The sequence below is a fragment of the Capra hircus genome, chromosome 7, assembly GCF_001704415.2.
Source record: "Capra hircus breed San Clemente chromosome 7, ASM170441v1, whole genome shotgun sequence".
Classification (NCBI taxonomy): Eukaryota; Metazoa; Chordata; class Mammalia; order Artiodactyla; family Bovidae; genus Capra; species Capra hircus.
The window spans coordinates 70188128-70210325 of NC_030814.1; the positions used below are offsets into that span (position 1 = coordinate 70188128).

General features: G+C 45.6%; 1 protein-coding gene across 1 annotated transcript; it reads left to right on the forward strand.

Annotated features, from left to right (window-relative positions):
• TRIM52 (tripartite motif containing 52) lies at positions 7909 to 14228 on the forward strand. Its single transcript, XM_013965429.2, has 2 exons — positions 7909 to 9753; positions 12957 to 14228. The coding sequence occupies exons 1-2, from the start codon at positions 8956 to 8958 to the stop codon at positions 13023 to 13025; spliced, it is 867 nt and encodes a 288-aa protein (XP_013820883.1). The 5' UTR covers positions 7909 to 8955; the 3' UTR covers positions 13026 to 14228.

Below are 22198 nucleotides of genomic sequence, written 5' to 3' on the forward strand. Positions count from 1 at the left end.
CCTTCTGCATTGCAGGCAGATTCTTTACCATCTGAGCCACCAGGGAAGCCCTTTATTTTATACTTTATTGTATACTAAGCTGTTTAATCTTCCAAGTATGACTGTGAGGGGGAATTAATACTCCTGTGGTATAGATGAGGAAACTGAGCCCCAGGATCCCACAGCTGATTCATGCCAGAGCTAGGATGTGAGGACAGGCAGTCTGGCTGCTGCAGCCTGGCCACTTCACCACTGTACCAAAGCCTCAACAATAACTGAGCTGTTCTGTAAATGGGCAAGTAAGTACAGGTCTACAATCCCTTATTCGCAATTCTGAAATCTACAAAAACCTCTGGAAGCTAGAAGCGTCTTCCCAACTTTGTCATCAAAACATGACCTGGGAGAGGGGTAGGAGGGGAAAAAAAAATCCTAAAGTGAAGTGAGGTTCAGTGCTTCCACTGCCAGGGGCACAGTTTTGATCCCTAATCAGGAAACTAAGACCCCACATGCCCCATTATGGAGCAAAATAGAAAAAGTCAAGTGGGGTTATTTATATTCTTCGTTTACTTCCTCCAGCGTGCCTTTTCACATTTTTTCACAGAAATATTGATTTGGGGTATTATTAGATGTCACCCCAGACATCTCTGGTAGTATTATATAATATTCAGCATTCACATCTTGGTATCTTTCTAAAGCCTAAAGAATTCTAAATTCTAAACTATATCCAGCTCTAAGGGTTTTGGGTAAGGGATTGTGAACCTGTATTCATAAGGTTTTGTGGTAATAAACGTGTTTTATTTTTACAGTTTTCTGGCTATATGGTGAGATAAGTTAGAAAAAAGATCAGGTATGGTCCCCACCAATGGAGGCACAAGTGCCCAGGTGGGACCCCCAAGGCTCCCTCAGCCCTGGGTACACTTAGGGCCTCCTGAGAAGAAGTGGAACTTTTTCTCTGGGGAAGGAGTGGAGGCAGAATGTTTTTGAGAAGAAGCAGATAGAAGGAGGCTTCTGATTAGTCTTTCTCTCTTTGAATTGGTATAGCCTGGTCACCCTTCTGTACCCCACACATACCCCCAAGGTTATGGGGGTTCAGGTTCCTCTATAGACCCTCCAGAGCCACCTCCTAGTTTTGATCTCACCCAACCAAGTATAGCCCTTAGAATGACAATCTGCATGGCTTCTTTGATGCAAGGGGTGGGGTGGGGGGGGCAGTATATTCAGGGAGTCTTAGATATAGGGTCTGGCTTCTGTAATTACGAACACTGGGCAGAATAGGCTGGAAGTTCCTGTCCAGTTCTGGGTTTCCCTGTGTCTAGGACCCTGAACACTTCTGGGGCGGTGGAATTAAAGGGGCAGAGAGGCCATAAACTAGAATAGTGCCATAACAGACCCTATAGGACAGCAGCAGGGCCCCAAGCACCTGCCCCTAAAGGGTATGGTCTTTCCTTCTTCCATTAGCCTCATTGGCTAATTGGCTTAGAAACTGCCAGAGGGCAAGGGACATGCAGTCTACATCCATCCACAAACCCTGGTTTTTGCACCTCATCGCCTTATCCTGCTGGTTCTACTTATTCTGTCCACCCAGCCTCTGATCTTCTCATCAGAACATAACATTTGCAAGAAAACCTGGGGCTCTGGGACCAGGGGGCTGATAGAAATGCCTGAGGCAAGGAGACAGCTGTTACACTGCCTACCCTGGCCTGAGGGGCCTTCCTCCCCTTTCCTCAGTCCCACTAACCCTTCCCTGGTGGAGTAGCCCCCACCCCAAACTTGACACCCCAGGCAGAACCTACCAGACTTTTTGCTGCCAGTGGCACCACTGTCCTGATGTTCAAGAAGTATCTGTTCCATAAACAGATTATGAAATCTTTGGTAACTGGATCGATTTTATTTTGTTTGAATCATCTCCCTTATAGGCTAGTTCAGTGTTTGGCCAATAGAACCATAAAATACATTTTAGGAAAACAAAACAAAATTATATATATATATATATATATACAAAATAAAATAATACATTTTGGACCTAAAAGGATCCTGAAGCACCTCTTTGAACCCCTGATAATTTGACCCTCTCACTAACTGCCCCACCCCCATCACACGACTTCCCTCTGCTGAGGTTTTGAGGCCTCTCACGTTAGAGTCCTTCCTGTCCAGGCTGTGAGCTCTCTCTCAAGCGCATTTCTTTTACCTCCATCCACACCCCAACATATATTGGTTTATGTCTGGTGCAGCTGCAAAAATTGAAATAAAGGAAGATGATTCAGTTACTACCCCACAACCAGTAGAGTGAACGCAGGGATCTAATGGCACCAAAGGATGAGCAGGCTTAGAAAGCATGGCTGTCTCCCATAACCCAGGTTTTGCTCCACCCCCCTTTTTGTTTTTTGGCTTTTTAAAAAATATTTATTTATTTGCCTGCATCAGTCTTGGTTGTAGCATGTAGGACCTTTGTTGTGTCATGCATTGTGGTACACCGGCTCAGTAGTTGTGGAGTGTGGACTTAGTTGCTCTGGGGCATGTGACATCTTAGGTCCCCAACCAGGGATCAAACCCAAGTTCCCTGCATTGCAAGGTAGACACTTAACCACTGGACCACCAGGGAGGTCCCTCCACCCCCATTTTTGTTTCACTGCTTAGTAGCGGCTAGTCAATGGTCCCAACCAAAGTCTGGTGCTCTGAGCCTAGCTGAACCCGCCTGGACATCTGCCTCTCTTGGCTTCCTTCCCCAGCCACCGCTGCCAGGAGAGAAACTTGTGAGGGGACAGAAGGCAAATGCAGAGGGTGTTTGTCTTAGCCTTGAGTGTTCCTCTCAGCTTCACCGATGGACACCATGGTTTCAGGAGTGGACAGAGGCAGGAAGGCAAGTAAGGAGGGTTCTGAGTGCCCTAGAAAGGGCATGGGAATCTGGCAGGGGTAAGATGGCAGCTTTGCAAGGGCTCCTCCCTCAAATCCTTGATCTGAAGGAACAGCCTTCCTATCCAGCAGGGCACTGACTTTGTGTCCTGAGGGCACGGCCACAGGCCTCTCTAGGGAACTGCTTCCTTCTGTCAGCCATCCTGGGCTGTGGCTCAGAACTGTGAGGTCTCTACCCACAGACCCACCCCTGGCTCAGCCTGTTCGGGGAGTGCTAAGTCATACTTCTAAGCCTCAGGCCAGCCTGATGGCCTCCCTACCCCCATTTGCACAAATCTCACATGCTAACCACTCACTCAGGAGTCCTGTCCCAAACCACAACTTCTTGAGGGGCTATTCCATTCAGAACAGAATTCTCTAGTTGTTCAGTATGGCCTGGTGCTGTGATTATGTGTCAATGAATGAAGGAATTCACTAATGAATAATAATAAATCATGGGTATTCAAAGAATACCATTAGAATCCAAACTCTCCAAACAGCAAGTCTTTCTCACCGTATCATCTCCAGTACAGCTTGACTCACCCAGTTTCCCTCACTGTTCGGCCTTGCCTCCCTTCCTCCCAAGGCCATCCAGAACTGAGAGACCCCGACGTGCCTGCCTTGGGTACCGTGATGAATTATGCAGGATATCCAAGCAGCCACGGCCTGGTCAGATGGGAACTAATGACAAAGGCCAACAGGAAGGCCCAGCCCTGGGCTGGTATTTTTTTTCTCCTCTAACTTCTTGGAAATGTTCACAGATCAGTGTGGCATCAAAAGCATAATCAAGGACATAGGTTCTTTCACAACTGTGTCTTTCTAGACTCTCCCTGCCCCAAACTGCCACACAGTACAAATGGAACCATACAACCTCATCTCAAAGCAAACAGCCAGGGAGGAGGGGGTCAACATTTCAGCTGTCTATGCCAAAGGCCTGTCCCACCTTACTCCATGGTGCCAGAGTCAGGATAGGGAAGAGACCCAGGAAGTCCGAGCTCTCTGCACCACAGCCAAGGCAGAGAAGAAGCTGGGCCTGTATTAAGGAAAAGCAAGGCTGACCCACTGGTCATACTCACTCTGTCCAGCCAGGACCTCTGGAATCTGACAGGGAGGAGACGGTGCTAGGGCATGGTGGACAAGCCTGAGTCTTAAACCCAGAAGGTAGAGACAAACCAGAATTGTAACATTAGAAGGCATTCTGGGGACTTCCCTGCCAGTCTGGTGCTTAGGACTCTGTGCTTCCAATGCAGCAGCTTGCAACTTCCATCCCTGGTCAGGAAACTGAGATCCCATATGCCACGTGGCACAGCAAAAAACCCACCACCAACAGCAAAGTCCTGCCGTATAGCACAGGGAACTATATTCAATAACCTCTAATATACCATAATGAAAAGAATATATATGTGTAACTGAATCACTTTGCTGTATGCCTCAAATTAACACAATATTGTAAATCAACTATACTTTGATTGAAAAAAGGCATTCTAGAGGTCTTCCATTCTAACCCCATATCCCAGAGTTCAGTAAACTTTTCTTGTAAAGTGTCAGATAGTAAATATTTTAGACCTTTCTGGCCACAGTCTCTGTCTAAATATTCACCTTTGTTTTCTTGTCTTACAACCCCTTTAAAATTTAAGAATTGCTCTTTGTTCTTGAGCCTTACAAAAAGAAACCAAGGGCCAGATTTGCCAACCCCTGTGTGGTCAAGCCCATGCTACACTGCTTCTCAGATATCTCTGACAAAGCGGTTCCCAGTGTCTGTGTGACAAATGCTTGCCTCCTCACCATAAATTGGAATATAATCATCTGCCATTGTGTGGGATTCTTCAGCCTAAAAAGGCTGATGTGAGTTTCCATGGATAAATCTTCTGAAATCAGAATCCTGAGAAAAATGCCCTGGCAGCCACCTTCATTGCTGAGCCCTAGCTCCTGAGTGCCCTCCACAGCTCTGTTTTCCCAGTGCCCTGGGACAATGACACCTGAGGCCCTGTGTGTGCCAAGTGGTCTGCTCCAATTACCCAGAGCCCCCAGCTGAGTTCAAGAGAAGTCTAGCAGTCCTCTGTGAATAGGAGTGTGCCTGGTTGCTGAGGGTGTACAGGTTGCAAGAGGGCTTAAAACCAAGCCTCCTGTATACCCTGGAAAATATCAGCTAGGTTTCACTACATGAAGGAAATTAAACAAAGGCCCCTCTCTCAGGTGCCACTTAGATTTGAGGGGAGGTAATTTAGAAGAGAAGCAAGATAAAATAGGTACTGAATTAGGTCTTCATTCAGCTAGGTATTCTTGAGAATGGGTGTCCACTATATGTTTAAGTCATGTTGGTTCCTTCAGGATGCTCCTCTAGCCTCCTCTCACCATCTTCTTTCACTCATTCCTCCTTGCTCTTTCTCCAGCTCTCCTTCCCACCTGGGCTCTGCTCCCTGGGGCAAGCAGGAACTTGCTTTCATAAGCAGGCCCCTCTTCTCTTGGTCTGCTCCCCAGCTCTTTGCCCACCCACTTCCATGTGCAGTGGAGAACCTGCATTCAGGGATGGGGAAGTATTCCAGCCTTGAAATTCAATTCCAGTTCCTGTTGCACGTATTAACCACTGTGGCTTCTCAGTCATGACCTCCAGGATGGCTCTCAGATTGTATATGGGAGCTGTTTTCTAACAAATAAACACCATGGATATGTGTCCCACCTTACACAGGGAAGACCTGGGTTTCCACTCCTGCCCTCTCCAGAATAAAGGCTCTCAGAACCACTAGGATAACAGAGAATTCCCTGTCAGTTCAGTGGTTAGGATTCTGCACCTCCACTTCAGTGGGGAGGAGTTTGATCCTTGCTCTGGACCCTGCTTGTTGAGGACAAAAAAAAAAGAGTAGGATGACATATGGTGTGTTATTTTCCCCCTCAGGGTTCCAATCACTTGAACATACTTGAAGTAAGAGAGAATAAGAGATAAGGGAGAGTTTCTTCTGAGACTTATCTACTACAGGAAAGTAATACAGTGGCAGGTGATAAAAACACAAAAATAACTCCAGTGGGCGCTGTTCTAACCATTTTACAATTAATCCAATTTTATAACAACCCATGATGTATGTGCTAGGCTTCCCTGGTGGCTCAAACAGTAAAGAGTTTGCTTGCAATGCAGGAGACCTGGGTTCAATCCCTGGGTTGGGAAAATCCACTGGAGAAGGGAATGGCAACCCACTCCAGGATTCTTGCCTGGAGAATTCCATGGACAGAGGAGTCTGGCGGTCTACAGCCCATGGGGTCACAAACAGTCAGATACGACTGAGCAACTAACACACACATGATGCGTGTGCTACTATCATCTTTATGTTGCATGTGGGAAAACTACAGCACAGGGATGTTAGTAACTAACCCAAGGTCATACATAAAATGAGTAACAGAGTTGGGGTCTGAACACAGGCTGGTGCTGATAGCTCACGGTGAAAGGTGCAGCTTTGGGACCAGGGACCAGGCTTGATCACTCAAGAGCTTTTGTGTAGCAGGGTTTTATTAAAGCATAAAAAGGGACAGAGAAAGCTTCTGACATAGACATCAGAAGGGGGGCGAGAGTGTTCCCACTTGCTAGTATTATCAAGGCCTTATGTACTTTTACCAGACCGATTTTCACAACATACATCTTAAATTAACCAGATTAGAACTAACAACAGAAAGGTCTCGCCAGACCCACTCCCATAATATACATTTTAAGACGACAGGATTAGTCAAAAGGTTCTCAATAAGAAGAAACATGTCCTTGAGCAAGATAAATTGTTATATTGACTAAGACAAAGCAATGTAGAAAAAATCGTTTGTCCTTTTCTCCTTGAGACCCCCAGACCCCTTTCTCCTTTTCGAGGGCTCAGGACCCCTCTCTCCTCCTCCTCCTCCTCCTCGGGGACCCTGGATTTCTTATCAGCCTGCCTAGGAATTGACTCTCAGTGCCATCCTCTGGGAAGAGTCTCCTTCAGGAGTTTATGCCTAAGCAGAGACCTGAAGCTTAATTAGGCATTATACCTATGTGAAGCAGCGAAGTGCAAGCCTTCTAGGTGAGTGAACAACATGCCCAAAGACAGAGGCAACAGCCTGGCAAGAGTGTGTCAGACCTTCATTTCAGGTAAATGGTACTCATAGCTGGATGCCCTGAAATGAGCGCAAATGACCCTTCAGAAAATTTTTTGTCCATTTGGAAGCTGATAGGGTAAAATATAGGCTGGACAAAACAGAAATAGAGAAGACCTAGATTTGAGGAGATAAAAATCAGCAGGACTTGCTCCTGGCAATTCGTTGGGTTTTATTTATTTACTCTGCAGTTACATAGGAAGTATTAGCTGTATATTCAGCACTATGATGGAGCTGTGTGTACAGTGTTGAATAGTGCATTTATCATTCTTGCTCTGTGTTCAAGCTCAGGCCCAGAGAGGAAGAGCACGGGATGCAGGGTTGGCTGAAGTTTCTGTTAGGGCAAATGGAGTTCCTCACACCAAAGTGACCAATTAGTGAGGTCGCTTTGCAATCACTCCAATGGGTCTTGAACAGCATCTTACTGAAGCAGAACATATCAGAGTGATATGAATGCCTCAAGGAAAAGAACAATTTCCCCAAATTTTGTTTCTGTCATATATGTGGAAGCCTGTATTGGATCAATATGTGCAATGTACTTCTTACTGAGGGCCAAGTTAAACAAACAAACCCTGTAAACCTTGGGTGACAGATGACCAAACGTCTGTAACTCTGTAACTCCTTGAAGGACCCTATCATGCCTTACTCATTTTCTGTTGTTATTGTTCTTATAATGTGGACAGATGAAAGTGGGTGGATAAATGGATGGAAGGGTTATTCATGCATATGATGGATGAATGGAAAGACAGAGGGATGGATGAAAAATGAATGGTTATTTGGGTAAGTGGATGAGTGCAGGCATGGAAAGAAAGTGAAGTCGCTCACTCGCGTCCGACTCTTTGCGACCCCATGGATTTTAGCCTACCAGTCTTCTCCGTCCATGCGATTTTCCAGGCAAGAGTACTGGAGTGGGTTGCCATTTCCTTCTCCAGGGGATCTTCCCCACCCAGGAATCAAGACCGGGTCTCCCGCATTGTAGGCAGACACTTTTACCGTCTGAGCCACCAGGGAAGTCGCATGCATGGAGAGTACATGCTGAACGGAAGGATTATAGATGGAGATGAAAAGATCCACAGACGAAGTCGGTGTAGGGTATGCCGAGTCTAAGGTGTCTGAGGGCAGGTAGCAAGAAAGGGGTGAATTGATCTGAGAAGGAAAGTTGGAAGCACCCAGGTTTTTATGCGAGATTCTTCCACTTCACGGCTACTCAGGGGCACAGCAAACTCAATCCCGCCAGGTTCCCACAGACCACACCCTCGAGGGCGGGAGCCTCGGAGGAGTCCTCCCTCCCACAAAAGCCTCTGGGTAGACGGGGGTCGGAAATACAGGACAGCACCAGAGCTTGGTCGCCGCACTTACGGCCCTTTTGGGTGCAAGCGGGGACGGGCTTTCCTGAGCAGCTGCTGGACCCTCTGGGTCTGGCTGATTAGAGAACTCGTGGCTTAAATTGATTCTCTCGCCGCCTCCACCCATTCTGACCAGGCAGTTTTTCCTATCTGTGGTAGCTGAATGGGCGGCCGGGGTTCTTGCCTGGCGAGTTTCCGGGGGTACCATAGAGACGTGGCCCTCCGCCTGCCCAGTCCGCCGTCTCCCGCGTGTTAGCGTGCCTACGTCATTTTCGGTTGCCTCCGACGGAGTGAGGAGCGCCGGCTTCTGAGGAGAAAAACGCCGCCGGGTCGCGGACGCCCGGAGGCAGGCGAGAACCGTGGAGTGGTCTGAGTTTGAACGCTGAGTTTCGAAGGGAAGTGGGGGGCCGCAGCCTGGTTCTTTCCCCACTGCCTTCGGAGGACAACTGTGAGTTCAGGGAGCGCCTGAGAGAAGGAAGCAGGGATTCTCTGAGAGCCTGAGGTGGGAGAGCAGAGTTGGGGACAGCTTTGAATCACCAGCGTAGCTTGGAGGCAGGTCCGCAGGTGCCTTCCCTGCTCCTCGGCCCTGAACTGACGCATCCACACCAACCGGCAGCGCGTTAAGATGGCTGGCAGTGCCACTACTCCTAATCCCTTGCAGACACTTCAGGAGGAAGCCGTGTGTGCCATCTGCCTAGATTACTTCAAGGATCCCGTGTCCATCGGCTGTGGTCATAACTTTTGCCGAGGGTGTGTGACCCAGCTGTGGGGCAAGGAAGATGAGCAAGACAGGGAGGAAGAGGAAGATGAATGGGAGGAGGACGAGGACGAGGACGACGACGAGGCAGTAGGGGCCATCGGTGGATGGGGCAACTCCATTCGGGAGGTTTTATACCAGGGGAATGCTGACGAGTTGTTCCAGGACCAAGAGGATGATGAACCCTGGGTCGGTGACGGTGGCATAAGGGACAGCATGGATTATGTGTGGGACCAGGAGGAAGATACGGACTACTACCTGGGAGGCTTGAGACATGACCTGAGAATTAACGTCTACCTGCAAGAGGAGGAGATTTTGGAAGAATACGACGAGGACGACGAAGAGCTCTACCCTGACACTCACCTAGCCCCGCCTCCAGCCCCTCCACGGCAGTTCACTTGCCCCCAATGCCGAAAGAGCTTTAAGCGTCGCAGCTTTCGTCCCAACTTGCAACTGGCGAACATGGTCCAGATAATTCGCCAGATGTGTCCCACTCCTAATCGAGAGAGCCGGTTGAATGATCAGGGCATCTGCTCCAAACACCAGGAAGCTCTGAAACTCTACTGTGAGGTGGACAAAGAGGCCATCTGTGTGATATGTCGAGAATCCAGGAGCCACAAACAGCATAGTGTGGTGCCATTAGACGAAGCGGTACATGAGTACAAGGTGAGCAGCATGGGAGAATGTGGGGATTTGAAGGAAGTAGAGGAAAAACCAGGGCAGCTGGGTACTTTGTAGCTGAGCCCCTTTTTTTTTGTGAGGGATGAGGCACAGGGTGAAGAGAGATGGACATATGTGGAGAAAAGAAACATTGGCTGAGGCTGACTGGCTTCCCCAGAGGAAACTGAGTAAAGACTAGAGACAGTAATCAGGAGCTGATCACTATCCTTACTCCCTTTCAATTTGCCCAAGTGTAAGGGGGTACAAGTGACAGACTCCTCCCCATTCCCCGACTTAATTTCCCTCTTATATAAGTACTGAGTCTATACCTGACCAAGACTCTAGGACCCTTAATACACAGGAATGGAAAGCCATAGTGCTTGTAGATAACTAGACATTTAGGACATCAGCACAAGCAGTGTCAAAACTGAGGACTAATTGGTAGACCAAAAAGCCAGGGTGTGGTTCCTGCTAATAAGAGCAGCTGGACATACCTGCCTAGTAAAGTCTGGAGTTACTTTCCTGCCTTCAGTGGGGCCCATTTCCCCTGTAAAGAAAGGCAAAGGACATAAACATCAGAATAAACCTGCCCCGATCATTTTCCTTACCTGTTACTTTATCATAGCGGAAGAAGTTAAGGATTTAGGATCAGATGACCTTGCTCTAAAACTTACTGTCTAGGCTCCTCCCTATAGCCGCTGCGTCGGTATCGGGTGGGAGCCCCAGCTCGAGCTTGGTAATAAAAACTCTGTTGCTTTTGCATCGGAAAAAAAATAAAAATAAAAATAAAACTTACTGTCTAATCTTGGGCAAGCCTCAAACTCTTAGCTTTACTTTTCTCCTAGGCTTGTTAAGATTAAAAGAGATCTTACATGAAAGTATTTTATAAACCATAAAGCACTAAACAGATGTTTCTTTGGCTTTCCTATAGTTTCCTCTAATTTTTATGGGTTCTTATATGGTTAAAACCTTGCTTTCTAGTTCTGATCTGAGTATTAGAGAACTATCTCAGTGACAGCATGAAGATTGTCAAAAAGCCTAAAAGACTCCTAGCAGTACCCAAAGGAGAGAAAGGTTGTCTTCAGGTCCATAACAGTCTTAGTAGCAGTTGCTCATGTCTCAGTAGTGCTTTACAGTATATAAAGTGTATTTTCTCATATTCTACAGCAGTGGTTTTCAAACTGTAGGTTTTGACCAATTAGTGGGTCTTAAATGGGTCATGCCCAGCATTATTTTTAAATGAAATGAGAAAACATCGAGTGCATGGGAGCATAGTAAGGGTAAGTATTGTTTTATGAAACTTTTAAATTATACATACACAGGTGTATACTTGGCCCACAAAACGTATCGCTTACTCTGGGTTGTAGTCAAAACACAAACAACCCTGCCCTACAGGTATTATATATTATCATCCCTCACCCCCCCACCCCACCCCACTCCTGCCCCATTTCACAGTAACTGTTGGTAAGTACACAGTTAAGACACAAATCTTCATTACAAACCATTGTTAATTCCATCATATTAATATGATTTATGGATAAACCCCAGTATCTGCTTTCCCCCCAGGGTAATAATTAAGTTTGCCTATAGAAGAAACTATGTCCTGTACTTCTGGGGTTTAGTACCTAACGCTAAGGAGAGGAGGTAACCTTTCATTCCTCTGCTAGGATTTCCTGAAAAGAATTTTTGAAACCAAAATTTTAATTGAAAGCTAGTTTAGACAAGAGAAAAAGAGGTGATCTCTTTATCTTGGGAAGCCAGCTAACACTTACTTGAAACCTCAGAAGTTACTTATAAAGCACACTTGTAAGTATAAACAGCACAATCAAGTTAAATTGGAGATAATCCCTTTCAAAATATATACTATTTAAAAGAAAATAAAAGTTTTTTTTTCCAGACATATACCAGAACTTAGGTTGATGGTGTTAACAAATACAGGAATTACACTGAAGAGGTAATAATTGTGTAGGCCTTCTTTATATGGTTTATAGTTTTGTTTTTAATTGGTAAACATGCATCTTACAGTAGCATGATTTAGAACCTTATGATACAAAGTTCTCACAGTAATAGTTAACATCATATGGAACTGTTTTTATATAATGGTTTATTTAATTTGCTATATGTTAGCCACCACACAGTTCTGGTTACATTAAATTCTCTCTTGTCAGCTATTAATTCACCAAAATTTTAACCTCCTTTGGAGGTGATCAAGCTTTTTTAGTTTTAGGGGCTACAGTAGGAAGTTGTTACTCATAGACTCAAGGAACACGTTAGTGATTTTCAGAAATAGAAAAGAAAGCATTCTCTCCCCCTCCCTTTACACATTATATCAGCATTTCCGGGTATGAGGAAAGTTATAGTTTATGAAATCATACTTAATATTGTAATGTTAAAAAGATTTAATTTTTCATAATATAAGAAATAAATTGGAAAGAACTCCGTGGCTGGTGGGAATACAAAGACAGACCAAGAAGTATTCAGAGTAAAGCCTATAATCAGTGAGGTATATAACAAACTGTATACCCAGAGATGTTTGTTGTAGATATGGTGCCATTCATACTGTTATTCCTTAAAAGTTTAATTTTATGTAAGAGGCTTTTTTAGCTCTGAAACTTACTTATTTACATCTTCCATTTTGTTCACCCCATGAGTTAGAGTTCGTCTTGACTCTTCAAGCTAGAATCAGAGGATTATGAAAGTAAGATCGTTTAGATTGACCAAGGGTACCGTTAAATGGTGTCAGGTTTTAGCCAGCAGATGGGTGTATAAAAAGAAAATGAACAAAGATTTCACTTGTTGAGGCTCAGGCATAACTGGATGCCTGTATTGCCCTGCCACCCAGCTGCCGCCGGTAAAACCATTCATCGCTCTGCAAGAGAGACCAGAGGCTTCCATCATCTGTACTCCTGTTTTTCTGTTGTTTCCCTTGAGGTAGCTAAAGGTGGCAGCCAAAAAAAGTTTTGAGGCTTTTATCAAGTATGTATTCATGAATGATGCAGAAGATAGGGTCAGCTTCTTCAGTGATCTGAAAGTGTTGGGCAGTGACACATGACAAACACTGTTAAAAGTTATGCCACTAAAAACAGTGAAGTATTCTGCAAAGCACAATTCTCTGCAGTTTTAAGGTTGGACAGTATTGGAATATTAATAAGAATCTTCAAAGGCCACGAATGCCTGCCTAATACTAAATAACTCTTTTAATTGCAAAGGAGAAAAAAATGGAGAAACTAGTGAAACCTTGCATTCCAAGTGCTGCCATAACTTTGAGAGGAAATTGAGGAATTTCAGAATTTCTTCATCAACTTCTGCATCTGAATTCATTGACTGAGCCTATCAAACACCAGGTTTTAAAAAAAAACACAAAAAACAAACATCAGCTCATCCTTCTTTGCTGTTAGTTGAGATTAATCTACTGATGAAGAAAACTGTACTTTGCTTTGTTCAGAGTAAGACTTTAAAAACTCTGGATGTGCTATTTTCACTAAGCGTAGCACTAAAGACAGTATTTTTGAAGTTGTATGAAATGAAATTGGTTGGAAGAAAAAAATTAGAGAAGTATATGTTAGTGGTGCTACAGCAGTGGCATGCTTTAGATCTGGGTCTTTCTCAAAAATTGAAGAAAACTGGCGAGATGTACCGTAGCAGTCACCACCAAGCATTGACTTCATCAGCCTGCCCATAATCTACTGGAAATCTTAAGCCTTGCTGTCAGCATAACTGTTTTGAAAAGTAGTCCATCTGATCCCAGTTTGCCTTGGTTTTCAAAAATCTGAATGCTGTTCAGAGAATTTTCTGTCACGCATTGAGTTTCCTTGATCAGAAAACTTGGTTCACCTGAATTTATGGACAGAACAACTAATTTGGGACACCAATGATAAAGAATCTGTACTTTAAAACTTAAGCAGAATTTAACACATTGAAGCTTAAAATACGTTGACCCTGAACTGTCAAGGAACAGACACCAGCATCACTGCTTGTTATGAAATGAGCACTTTAAGCACTTGCCAAAAATCTCTACAAATAGCAAACTCATGCAAAAAATGTCAATTTTCTTGGCTAATCTTTCAAGAACCAGATTCGTGAATGTTATTTCCAGGGGAAAAAAAGGGAAAATCTAAAACTATTTTGGGTGATGTTTTGTTAACCTCTTAAAACCTACCTGTGGTAGCTTTGGGAAGAATGTCTCATGTTTCACACTTAATGTTCAGTTCTCACTGGAAGAACTTCAGGAGTTTGTAGAACTCAAAGTTGGATTGTTTTGACTAGAAATTTTCAGATTTTAATCCTGCATTATTCCATTTTTCTCCTTATATCTTAAAAGCTTTTTTTTTTTTAATTGATATAACTAACTGTGGGAGAAAACACCACAAGAGTGTTGTCAAGGCAGCTTGCGTTTTGTTGCATTTTGTACACCATCCAGGAAAGAAAAGGCTAAACAGTGGTTATTATATCATTTGAATAAAATTTTGCCTTCCAAAATTTACCATTGCTTTGATTAATTTTAGTAATGAAACTTAATTTTGTAATTTTAAATAACATTGAAGGAAGGAGAATGTGAGGTGTTAAGATATATGGAAAAAAGGGGGTTACAAAACGTGGGTTACAAAAACATTGAGAAAAACTGATACATATCCAAATCCATCAGATGCTCGTCTGTTTATTGAGTGTCTTCCCTACTAGGTTCAGCTGTTGACTGCTGTATCACAAGTCAGACTGTTTAAACTTGTTCCTCTCTACTGTGGCTGTACCCTAGACCTCTTCTTCACACAGACTTGCCACACACCTGAAATCCTGAACTCCAATTGTACCATGACCTCTCATTCTAGTACAGTTAAACACACTCCAGTTATACATGCCCTTCATCTTTATGGAGGCCAGTGTTCCACTAACTCCTAATTTTTTTCTTTCCCAATTTATCAGACACTTGCTAGCCTTACTTACTATCCTTCTGACCCTGTACCTCATGATTAGTCTTGGCACGGAAAACTAATCCATGGTGTGTTCTAGACCAGGGTTTTCTCAACTTCAGCACTCTTGTCATTTTGAGTGAGATAATTCTTTGCTTTGGAGGGTGGGGGATAGTCTATGCGTTTGAGGATGCTTAGCAGCATATATAGGAGAAGGCAATGGCACCCCACTCCAGTACTCTTGCCTGGAAAATCCTATGGACAGAGGAGCCTGGTAAGCTGCAGTCCCTGGGGTCGCAAAGAGTAGGACACGACTGAGCGACTTCACTTTCACTTTTCACTTTCATGCGTTGGAGAAGAAAATGGCAACCCACTCGTGTTTTTGCCTGGAGAATCCCAGGGACGGGGGAGCCTGGTGGGCTGCCGTCTATGGGGTCGCACAAAGTCGGACACGACTGAAGCGACAGCAGCAGCAGCAGCATCTATGGATCCCACCTACTAGATGTATGTAGCACTCCTCCACCAGTTGTGACAACCACAAATGTCTCAGACATTGCCAGATGTCTTGGAGGGAGTAGTGCAAAAGTATCCCTGCTTAAGAACCACTGCTTTAGTCTCGGAAAATCTAGTCCTATCTGCAGACCTGCCATTACTGGCCTCACTTAGGCTGTATAGTCAGTACCTGGCAGGGGGGTTTAAAAGTGTTCGGGGAATAGCCTCACCCAGCTGGAATTTTATTAAGTGCAGTCATAGCATCAGTGGATTAACTAAGACCCCTACTTCTCCCAGTTCTTGGCATACAGGTAACAGGGTCAACAGGCCTTTTTTTAAACTGAGTTGCCATCAAGGACTAAGATAAAGCAGTATATGAAATAAGATCTAGAAACGATGAATAATAAAAGGCATTCACTTAAGCTGTTCCTTAGTTTCAGCAGAGCCATACGGCAATATTTAAGAATTCAGAACTAAGACCAGAGCCTCTGTTCCTGTCAGAGTGGGAGTAGCCCTGAACTGATCCATCAGCCCTTAAAGCACTTCTTTAAAACTTAAGGCTCCTCTGCCATTGGCCATCAACCTCTGGTCCCTGTGCCATGCCTCCTGAATCCTCTATAGGACCTACAGATTCTATGCTGCTTCCCACCCCTTATCCCTGACCCCCTTTGGAAGCTATCCTATAACAATGAAATTATCACAGATAGTTATTGACCAATAAATTTGGGTTACAAAGAGGAGACGGGGACAGTAGCCCTCTATACCAGCTCTAAGGTCTTTCTGCAATGATGGAAGTGTTCTCAATCTGTGCTGTGCAATATGGTAGAGGTACCACTGACTACATGGGACTTCTGAGCTCTTGCAACATGATTAGTACAACTCATTTATTTTAAATAGTAACATATGGCTGGTGGTGGTTTAGTCACTAAGTCATGTCCAACTCTTGTGGCCCCATGGACTGTAGCCTGCCAGGCTCCTCTGTCCATGGGATTCTCCAGGTAAGAATACTGAAGTGGGTTGCCATTTCCTTCTCCAGGGGATTTTCCTGACCTAGGAACTGAACCCAGGTCTGCACTGCAGACAGATTCTTTACTAATGAGCTACAAGGGAATCAAATCATATTGGACTATATAGTTCTATACAAAAACAGGTTGAATTTTGATCCTTCCTAGGACTCTCAAGCGGAGAAGGCAATGGCACCCCACTCCAGTACTCTTGCCTGGAAAATCCCATGGACGGAGGAGCCTGGAAGACTGCAGTTGCTGAGGATCGGACATGACTGAGCGACTTCACTTTCACTTTTCACTTTCATGCATTGGAGGAGGAAATGGCAACCCACTCCAGTGTTCTTCCCTGGAGAATCCCAGGGACAGGGAGCCTGGTGGGCTGCCGTCTATGGGGTCGCACAGAGTCGGACAGGACTGAAGCGACTTAGCAGCAGCAGCAGCAGGACTCTCAAGAGCAGTAAAGTCCAAAGGGAAGATGAAAAGGGAAAAGACAGTTTTCTTTTCTCAATCAGGAGAGAGGCTGTAAGGTTATATTTTTAGGTATAAAAGGAGAAATGGTGGCTTGTTTGTTTAAATCTGACCAAAATAGCCTTGAGCCAGTTACACTTGTGATCCTTATAGATCACATGTGGGAGATGTGACAGAGGAGAATTCTAATGGAAAGTAGCTAAAAACTTTACCCACTTTCCCAAAAGAGCTGGGGCTACAACCTCAAAATAGGACAAGTTTAAGTATAAATAAGCTTTTATTTGGTTTAACTTTTTAATGATAGTGTCTGCCCACAAATCAGAGCCCTTTGGGGGCAACAGCTCACCTGTGCATGTGGGAAGTATAGGTGGAGATGCCACAAGGCTCCTGTTATCAGGAGACCTGCTACTCTTCTCCCCAGCTCTTCTGCTTCCAAAGAAGGGGGAAAATGGATACCTTAGGGATTTAAATTAGAAATAGCCTTAAAGAACAAGGAGGCTTATTCCTCCTAGCTGCATTCAGGCTGAGACCTTCCTTGCCTTTTCCCCCATCCTAACAGATTCAGATCCAGAGTTGGTCAGGGCCTTCTGGTCTACAGTTCCACTTGGCATCAAGCAGGGAAAGATAAAGGAGGATCCAGGTGGTCTGCAAGAGGATCCCTGGAAGTCACACCCTTTTTTTGACTACTATTTCCTAGGTGTGTAAAATCCCTTCTCTCCCTCTATAGCAAAGGATGGAATTTCTCAGCAGGCTCTGGCTATTTAATCCAAGTGAGAACAGGGAAAGGTTACATGGGCTGAGGGCTGTCTGCTTCTCAGCCCTCATATCTTGTAGTAAGCTAGTTAGCCTCAAGTTTCCATTTCAGCACAATCTCCTGACCCTGGTTCATATGAAATTCTCTTCCTGGTAAAAAGCTGAGAACAAGCACCCTGGGTCACATTTTGTTTCTCCCTACCACCAAGTGCTATTTTAAATCCTTTAACAAGCAAAGAAGTTTGCCTTTTGCTGGCATTTCTTATGGTTTTGCCTGGAATATAGCCACTTGCCCAGATCGTGCCCACTTTCATAGCCTGTGGCTCTGCACATCTGGTAAAGCAGGGGTCCCAAACAGGGGCACATAGTAGGAGGTAAGTGATGAGAGAAACCAAAACCACCTCCCCACCCTGCCCCGACCCATGGAAAAACTGTCTTCCATGAAATGTTCCCTGGTGCCAAAAAGGTTGGGGACCACTGTGCTAAAGCACCCAGAGCCTGGGGAATGCCAGTCCATCTCAGGGAAGACCCATAGGATATGTTAGCAGCTTTCTGGGAGACTGTTAGACCTCAGATTTCTGCCTAAGACGGACAAGGGACCTTTCAAGAGATTAAAAAATGGCATGTGATTTCTTTTTAAGATCTATTCGCAGCATTGATTTAATGTCACATCCCTGCCTCTGACTAGGAAGAATGGAACAGGACCTATAATTATAGTCTCAAATTTCCCTGTCTTCAGCCTTTTGAACTTAATTCTTTAGGCCTCAATCATTACATAGCTTCTGTATACTGAACCTGATTCTAGACCCTGGAATGGAGGAAGCAGGGTAGAGATGGACTGGAAGAGATGTTCAACCCCTTACTCATAAGACCTTTGGTAAATCTATTCCTTCCTTTGTAAGAGTCTCATGATCCTCCAGGAGACCCTCTGGTTCAGCTTCTGAATTCTTTCTGTTTTCTAGTCATACTCCTCCAACCTAGCTTCCACTTTGACAACAAATGCCTTTCAGTAAGATCAAGGGTAGGCAGGAGAGGGATGAGATAATCTTTAAGAGACTGTCCTGAGCTTCAGGACAAAAGCACTAGGCTGAACTGCCCACCTTGGATTTCACTCTGCCTTCTCTCTTAAAATAATCAAATAATACAATGCACAAGTTTGCACATTTCCTCCCCAAGCTGATCCCTCTGCCTAGAATGTCCTGCCTTTAACTACTTGTTCCTAACTACTCAGCCTGTGAGGCTGACCACCAAAGTTAGAATCTTCCACATGGGAAACCCTCTACCTGGTGCTGGGAATGCAAAATGTGAGCAGAAACAGCCTAATCCCTATCCTTAGGGCACTCACAGGAGAGGCTGGCAGAATTTAAGTGACCCAACACACACGGCACCACTAGTAGGACAGCATTAAACAAAGGAGCCTGACATACACCTGAGGGTCACAGAGGGCCTCCCAGATGTGGCAACTTGAGCTGAGACTTGAAGGAAGCTTAGATTTAACTAAGGTGGGGGGAGGCGGTGGTGATAAGACATGGTGGGCCTTCCAGACAGAATAATGCATATTCTGTATGGGAGAGAATTGATAGATGAGTTGGAGGAGCAAGGGAGGGCCAATGTAGTCATAACAATGGAGTATGGGGTATGCCAGAGCCAACCACACTAAGTCTGCAGAAGGACAGTAAAACGAAAGGAAGCCCTTTGCCTAGGGCTAGCAGTCAGGAGGCCCTCTGGTCCCGGCCATACACCTTTCCCTTAGATCCTCACCTCAGCATTCAAGAGAAGACCTCTCCTCCCTCTTGAATGCTGGCAGGAGGGGATGGAGAGGCCTCTGCTCCTGGAAATCATGAGCCTCCAAGAAGTCTGAAGGACCCTTTCCAGCTGTGTGGGTCCTAGGGGCTTCCTTCAGGAAATGAATGGTGAGACAGACTTCTTTAGAAGAGCATCTCCAATTTCTTCTGTGGGATTCTTACCTTGTGTGGACTAGAGGTGGTGCCCATGGGGACAAGGGAAATATGGGGCTGCCCAGGGACTAAGACAATAAGTAGGTGAGACAGCAGTAAGCTCAGAGCCAGGACTGGTTCTACCTACAGGGTGTGGGCTGCCTGGAAAAGTGGGAGGATACCTTGGAGGAGAGCTGAGTCTTCCCTAAAGGGCAGATGAGAGCCTCCAGCAGCCTTCCACCTCTCTGAGGTTGAAGAAGAAATGCCCTGAATGAGAAGGAAGAGGTCTGGCTGGGGTAGTAAGTAGACTTTGGTGAGAAAGACACAGCTGATTCTCAAATTGTCCAGCAGCTGAGGGACAACACTCTTCTGGAAGGGGGCAGGATCTCTCTGCTAACCAAAACAACCTACAGCCTCCTCAACAAGAGTGAGGAGTCCAGGTAGATCCCTAACCAGGGCCAAGTGAGGGCTTCCATCCCAGGGGTCCCCAACATCTGGGATCTAATGCCTGATGATCTGAGGCGGAGTTGATGTAATAATAATAGAAATAAAGTGCACAATAAATGCAATGTGTTTGAATTATCCTAAAACCACCCACCCCCGTGTCCATGGAAAAACTGTCTTGCACAAAACTGGTCCCTGGTGTCAAAAAGGTTGGGAACCACTGCAGCAGGGAGCCACAGAGTGCCCTTGAGGGAAGCAGGCGTGAATGTGGCTGGGCTGCAAAGGTCACTCCACCCCCACCTCTACCCAGAGTCAATGCCAAAGAGGTCCCCAGCGTTCCCAGGGTCAAGGCAAGGCCTCTTCAGCTAAAGACTGTCCTTCAATGGCACTGTGACCTGCGAGCCTCCCCTCCAAGAGAGGAGAGACCAGGTGGTGGCTGTAAAAGAGCTCTGAAGTGGAAAGCCTGAATCCTGCAGGGTCTCTGGTTGATGGGGAAGTCCACTACATCCCATTTCTCTCCTCTACTGGCATTGCCAGCTTAGTCCTGGTGAGCACCAGGGCAAAACCCGAATTCCCTCTTTGACCCCATAGGAGGGGCTACTGCCAGAATCATCTCAAGATTAGAGACAAGTGTGGGGAGAAGCCTGAGGGTTTGGAAAGTCACCTTCAACTGTCTCAGAGCAGAGGCAGGGCAGGGAGGACCTGGGAGGGGCTGGGCAGGGGTGGGTTGGGAACCTGGGAGAGTAAGGATCGTCTGGAAGGCTTCTAGAAAAGAGTCTGGTGTTACAAAAAGGTCCCATCTTTGAGCCAGTATGAGGGACCTGACAGGCTCCTTTTAAACCTGGTTTCCTGGCACCCTGCCTCAAGAATGCAGATTCCACAGGGGTACCCTGGACAAAATTCAAGAAACAGCCAAATGAGGTTTTTCGAGGGGGAAAAATATAATAATGTGATTGAGTGAGGGTGTCTTTGGAGAGTAGAGGTAGGAGGTGGAGGAGCAAGTGTTCTTGAGGACAGAGGAAATTTTGCATAACACATCTCACATTCCAGAGATAACCACAGAATCACTCACCTCTCCATTGTGCTGAGTACCCAGGGAGGCTTAGTCATGGTCTGAGTTGTGGGCAGCAAGCTGGATACTAAGATGGGTAAAGGCAAGGATCTCTCGCCATCACAGGAGAAGCAAAATGCATGGGTAGGGACTTCCCTGGTGGTCCAGTGGCTAAAACTCTGTGTTCCGAATACAGGGGGGCCACAGTTGGATCCCTGGTCAGGGAACTGGATCCCACATGCCACAACTAAGACAGGGTGCAGCTAAATAAATGTAAAAAAAAAAAAAAAAGCATGGGTAAGGGTAGAGTTCAGTGTTGGAAAAACTACAGGAAAGCCAGCTGGGGATGCCAAGAAGGCAGATGATGGAACCCTTAAAAGAGTCCTTAGGCTGTGCAGGAACACAGCGAAGGCTGTTCCTGATGAGCCCAACTTGGCTGTGGAGGAAGGGAGAGGTGTGCAAGGCACCAGGAGAGTAGCTGCTTTCAAGGGATGGATTCTGGCTTTCTTCACACATCTGAGTAGCCATAGCCCGTAGAAGCTTTGCCACTGTCCCACACTGTTCCTTCCCAAAGGCAGGACTTCTTAGCAGCCTGCAAGGCCCTCTGTCAACTGCCACCCCCACCCCCACCCCCATCGCATTGGTTTGGTCCCCAGGGCCTTCAACGCTCCAGCTCTGAACTTTGGCACTGATTCTTTCCTCGGATTGGAACATCCACCCATAAATCCCCAAAGCTCTCTCCTATATCTTTCTTTGTTAAAAATCTCCCCCTTGAGCTCTTTCCCCCATCTCATTGGATGTAAACTCAAAAAACAAAGAAACAGGTCCCTTTTAACCTGTTCACAGCTATGTTCCCAAGACCTAAAACTGCGTCTGGTAGCCAAGAGGTGCTCACTAAGTTCTGTGCATTTGCTTTGCCAGGGATCTCTCTGGGTGTTTTACCTATCTAATATACTCTCCACACCGTGTGAGATAGGTACTATTATTCCCAATCTCATTTCATTAGAAAATAATACACGTGACAAACAGAAAAGAAATACTTGAGCACGCCTAGACACCCAGACCCAAGGACCTTTCTATGAGGTGGTTTTGCCCGAGCCAACCTTCCTCTTGGAGCCTTTCAGTTTCTGCGAGAGCTCTCCACGCTCCTGCTTAGGCGGGAGAGGGGTTTATTGTCCAGCAGCCCACAGACTAACTTATCCTTCATTCCCGGTTTTCCTCTCTGTAACCCATTCCTGCCTTAGTCCTGGGTGGACTGTCTTTCCTCACCCAACACCATTAGTGAATAAACCTCTTGAGGGAAGAGTCGCCGCCCGCGCATGTAATTTGTTAGGGTTTAACAGTTCACCTGAACGCAGCTTACTTTGAAATTTTAATATAGTATTATTCACA